At 30.3% G+C, this 5656-nt stretch overlaps 1 protein-coding gene across 1 annotated transcript; it reads right to left on the reverse strand.

Moving 5' to 3' along the window:
• Positions 1–475: 475 nt before the first annotated feature.
• On the reverse strand, positions 476–5148 carry LOC113848196 (cytokinin dehydrogenase 3-like). The gene is made up of 5 exons (XM_027477599.1): positions 4548–5148; positions 2138–2265; positions 1417–1683; positions 888–1156; positions 476–764 (listed from the first exon to the last, which is right to left on the reverse strand). Exons 1-5 carry the CDS (start codon positions 5146–5148, stop codon positions 476–478), a joined length of 1554 nt encoding a protein of 517 aa, XP_027333400.1.
• Between the last annotated feature and the right edge of the window lie 508 nt (positions 5149–5656).

The following is a 5656-nucleotide window of genomic DNA, read 5'->3' on the forward strand; positions in this document are numbered from 1 at the left end:
ACAATTAATGAAGATTTAATACGCTCCAATGTATTGAATTTTAAATATATAATAATAATCGTATCCTTATATTTTTACATTTCCTTATTATTATCATCTAATATCTTTGTCTGAGATTGTTTACGACATTGTCACAAGGTCATTCATTATTCAAATTCATTATTTAGAGTAAAAAGAACGTGTCCGTTGTTGTATTAAATTAAAATTAAAGTCGGTTAGAATTTCAGGAAGAATTATCTGGTACAAACTAAATTGGCTCTTCGATTTTAACATTAGAACAGAAATATACAATGAAATGTCTTATATAGTGTGTTTTCGTTTGGTACATGAAGTTTTTAAGCTAGTTGAATATCTCTCATTACACCGTATACAGACATTCAAATATTGATGACAAAAGATACACACTAGTAAACTGCTTTATAAATTGATGTACAACAAACTAGTATAAATAAAAGATGCGAAACTAAAGCAGAGTTTAATTGAAAATCCCTTGTCCAGGTGACAATATTCTGTTTGGATCAAATTGAAGTTTTCTTTCTTCGAAAACTTTCCATTTGGGACCAAAGTGTTCCACCCATTGTTCCCGTGTTTTGTTTTGGGGCAAATATTGCTTGAACCCAATTCCAGCATCTGCACAGAACTGTAATACTTGTTGGTTTTGAACTCGAAATTCCTCCACTTTATCAGACCCAGTTGCATGCAGAAGAGACACCGCATAGAAAATATCTTCATCAGGTGTAACTGCTGACATCTTATCATCCCACCTATGAATATTAATTCAATGCACTTTCATTAATATATATATATATATATATATATACACTTTTTGTCACGACCTATTAATGTAACAAATATATATCGTTAATTAATCTTATAATGAAACTTACCTGGTTCGGTTCAAGGGGTAGATTAGCACGACTCCTGCAGTGATATTTTGCTCAAAAATAATGCCCTTGAATACACCTTCATTGAAATCGGAGATTCGAGATCCTGGAATGAAAAGGTTTAACCAAGGATGAGGAATATCCCAAAGCCCTTGTGACCTAAGCGAAACCTCGCTAGCATGAACTCTGTTCAGAAACTCTTCGTACGACACATCTTTCTCGAACATAAATGTAGGAACAAACTTTAACCCCTCCAACAAATGTTTTACATCCTGTTCGAGAAACAACAGTACAACTCATTCAAATTAATAGTAAAAATTATTGACTCCTAAGAGAAAAAGAATTCTAAATAATTTATCAAGAGTTTAAAAAGAAAATTTATATATCTTTTAATATAATTTACCGAAACGTGTTATTTTTTATTTATACTAATAACTTTTATGATCAAATGTATGTTATATTTTTTAACAATTGATCTTTTATTAAAGAAGTGTATAATTAATAAACTATTTATTTAAATAATCTTAATTACCTCATCCACATGCGTTTGAGAACTATTGTGATAATATTTGACAAGCTCTATAATATAGATTATGCCGTATTTGGTTACAAGGGAAGTAATGCGAGGCTGATCAGGTGCTGGATAAAAGGAAAGGTCCAGTGGTGGCTGATTTAGCAGAAGCAAACCTTCTACATAATCAGCAGCATTAGTTTCGTTTCTTCCATTGAATGAGATTAAGTGTTCTTGATCTCTAGAAAACGCTGAGAAGTCGTCGTAAAGCAAATGAAGCCACTTCACCTGCACGCGATCAAGCAAGTCAATTTTTTTATTTATTGGTGTCATTTTTCTTAGCAAGCAACTAATTGTGATCGTGACTTACTAACCATAAAGATGTATGCATAAAAAAAAATCTTTTTCAAGTGGTCAATAATTAATTGGTAGCTTTGAGAATTTCAGAATACAAAACGATCTGTATTACAAAATAAATATGATAAATTATACCCACATTTTTTGAGGTTTAACAATACTTTATTTTAATGTTTTTATCTTACTGAAATTTCTTTTTAATATATATATATAATAACATAAATTATATACACTTTTTTAATTACACAAATTATCTCTACTTTTTGTAATTTATGAATTGAAGAGGTCAAGATAGAAAAGAATAATAAATATGAAAATTTATTAAAGTTTAAAGGGTGTGAATAATATTTAATCAACAAAATAGAAGAAGATGCATGATACTTGCCCTGGTTGGTGCGGTCCCTAGAGCTATTCTTGCTCTGGTTATGATTCCAAATTGACCTAAACCTCCAAGAACGGCGTAAAATAAGTTTGAGTTCTTCTCCGCTGAACAAGTCACTAGATCTCCCTTCCCTGTATAGAAGCACAGTATAAACATTCAAATGTAATGTAAACTGAGAGATGTTACAATTATTTATGAAAACCGTGTGCCCAGTTTCTAGTGAAAATCATATTTGGTACCGATCCATATATAAAAACCAAAATCCCTTCTTTTAAATCAAAAACATTCAGATGCACTAAAGAACTACACTACTACATGAATTAATGTTTAAAATTGCTAATTGCTAATTGCTAAATGCACAGCAAACTCTCATAAACTTTAATTACATTCAATTACTTTTTAGATCACTATTTATGTTTACCAATTGAAAAACGTTTTCTCAATTGTATTACCGCAGCCATTAAGTATATATGCAATACATTTAAATGAATAACATTCAGCAAATCTGCGAGACTACAAAATGGCAAAAATCGAAAATGCAAGGGTAGGTCTTCCCTAGTTTTCTCAGACCCAAAGGAGAGATGACTTCTAATTTTAAAATGGATTTTACCAAAACTAAGTTCAATCGCCAATTTGAAGAGAGAATTTTTATTACAATGGAAGATATGTTAACATACTATAGAAAGAGAAGAATGAATACGTGCTGACAGTTTGTTGGCTGACTTATTTAAGACCAAGAAATTGGCGATCGACATAAATTATTAGCGTATACAATCGAAGCCGGTCGAATATGATAATAAACAGTGTAGTGTTTCATGTCCTAGTCAATGATTTAATCATTGATATGGAATCTGGGCAAATACACGATGAAGTCACGTGACAATTACATTCATTTTAATTTTATATATTTCTTGTCTATCTTGGGGTTCCATTTTTATAAGAATGTTAATTAAGGAAACGACCATAAACAAAGTATCACGCTGAATAAATAACAAATACTGTTGAAGAATAAACATCAAAAGGACATTTTTCTGTTTTTCTCGTTGTAATCTAGCTAAAGAACCTCCTATTTAGTACTTGATACAACACTCGTAAAATTAAGAGAATACTGTATATTTTTCTAGATTGAATGTTGTGATTTTTTTAATATTTTAGAAATTAAAAAAATATTTTTAATTTTTAAATAAATGATTAAACTTATTTATTTATTAATGTAAAATTAACTGGGGTAATTATTTTATGTGTGAGAAAGCATAAGATAATAAACTACTGTAAAAAATATTTTTTTTATGCTAAAGTTGTTAGCAAAAGATTACCTACAAAATATATAGATGGGACTAAATGTTTTGTTTTCTGTTGGGATAAAAATATTTTAAACAAACTTCATTTAACTTTGGCGATAGACATTCAAGTTATAATTACTATATTGACATCATTAGATTTTTTTTAGCTAATAGACATCATTAGATTTTGAACCTAGCAAGTTCCGAAGAACTTATAAATCTTATAAGCTAGGTACATATAACCCTACATCAATTTTTAATGACATGGTCAATTCACCCTTCATAAAGAGACAAGTTTAAAATCTTCTGTAAAGATATGATGTGACTAATCAAGTTGGCTTAATCAACTTGTTAGATTAAATTTCATTTGATTTAATAAAACTTATTTATTTTAATTTTTTAATAATATACAAAGGATGTCAAGTGCTTTTAGTCCGATAGATGTATTCATGAAATTTCAAAGTCACATAAAAACTATTTATTACATGTTTGTCCCATTAGTGTTGACGTATATATGAGATGCTAGTAACTAATGTTTAATTCCTTCCCCAACTTCTTTATTTGATAGACAGATATAAAGGATGAATCTGTTTGCACATTAACATTGTTATTTTATTTACTAATTTTACTATTACATTATCATTATTATATTTTCTTAATTGATTGTGCTAAATATTATAAACTTTTAAATAGTAGTTATCACTAAATTATTTTACTTACACGAGCATTACATTCTTTTATAAATTAAACCAATGAGACAAGGGCTCAAATATATATATATATATATATATATATATATATATATATATATATTGCATTAATCTTAGTATATATTAATAAAATATTAAATACTTTTACATTTTTTATAAATATGATTTATATGATAAAGAGTTCTAATATAATCATGAATTTTAACTTACACGGGTGCAAAAATTTATCCTTCCTATATGTACATGTATGTGTGATTAAGAGAGACAGAGATATCTCTATGTATATATCAACTTTTGGAGATTTTTATTTAAATTCTTCTTATTAGTTAGGAAGACCAATTATCTTGAACTTAAAATAAAGCTTTAAAGAAATTCATTTTTAAAAGTTATTAGCTAGGGAAAAGAATATATAGTTCATACCCGTAATAACATCCAATTCATGAACATTGGAAATTTGAGGACCAAATCGGAAGGCTTGGCCACTGATCCCAGCATTGGAGAGAGTTCCACCAACCGATAAGAACAAATAATCAGTCCAAGCGAGGGGTGTAAGTCCACGCTCAAGGGTTGCATGCAGCACATCAATCCAAATTTGTTCACCACCCACATCTGCATATGGAGTTTTCCCATCATACACAATAATCCCAGCCCCATTTCTAAAACCACTCAACTCTGTCATGTTCACCACAATCCCATCATTTGTCATGGCTTGTCCATGAACCGAGTGGGCTTGGCCTCTAGGAGCTATGGTGAAAGGTATGGGAAGAGAATTTGAGAATTTTATCAAATTGGATATGTCACTAATGGATGATGGGGCAAACATTGCTAAAGGGTTATCGTGAATTATGCGACCAAAATCGGTTGAAGCTAGTGAAAGGGTCATAGGGTCACGAATAAGCTTCAAGGCTAGTTCTTTGGGTGCTTGGAGTGGTGACCACGGTTGTGATCGTGCCTGTGTGACCACTATGCAAGTTAGCCAAAGCAGAATCAAAGCTTTTGAAACTAAAAAATAACTTGCCATTTTTTAGTGTTAATTTGGTTTATGCACTATTGCGTGAATTGGCGCTATGAAAGTTCTCTTGTTTAGTTACACACATATATATATATATAGGAAACTTAAGGAAGGCCAAGAGAATTTTTTTGGCGCATGTAATGACGCCGTCCTCTGTGTCGCTTTGATTTGTACGTCGTCTAAGTTGTAATATTGCATATGTAAATTAACTAAATTTCCTTTTTCATTGGCACGCTTTAGGCAGAACTTTTTATTTTCTTTTGTTTGTTTAGTTACCATATCTTTTTAGCCGATCGTATCATTAATTAGTCTTTGGACGGAATTTAAAAATCGTAGTCAAATGTTGAAGATCGCACAATGTTTTTTCTTTTATAGCTTTGAGAGACTTCATATTAATTTAATGTACGGTGTAACGTGTGACAATTTGTCAAAGTCAACTAATAATTTGTTCAATAGTTGACATGATATGTATCCAAATGATACGCGACCAAGTACCCTGTATGCAAATCAGTTTCTT

This window comes from Abrus precatorius, unplaced genomic scaffold, assembly GCF_003935025.1.
Source record: "Abrus precatorius isolate BTA unplaced genomic scaffold, Abrus_2018 Scaffold8, whole genome shotgun sequence".
Taxonomy (NCBI): Eukaryota; Viridiplantae; Streptophyta; class Magnoliopsida; order Fabales; family Fabaceae; genus Abrus; species Abrus precatorius.

Bases quoted from the DNA above. Each gene is read 5' to 3' on its own strand.
- LOC113848196 (XM_027477599.1), bottom strand. From the start codon at position 5,148: ATGGCAAGTTATTTTTTAGTTTCAAAAGCTTTGATTCTGCTTTGGCTA. The intron at 2,266-4,547 runs GTATGAACTATA...GCTTCTATACAG, and splicing joins TGAATTGGATGTTATTACGG to GGAAGGGAGATCTAGTGACT. The intron at 1,157-1,416 runs GTAATTAAGATT...TTTCTCGAACAG, and splicing joins CTCAAACGCATGTGGATGAG to GATGTAAAACATTTGTTGGA.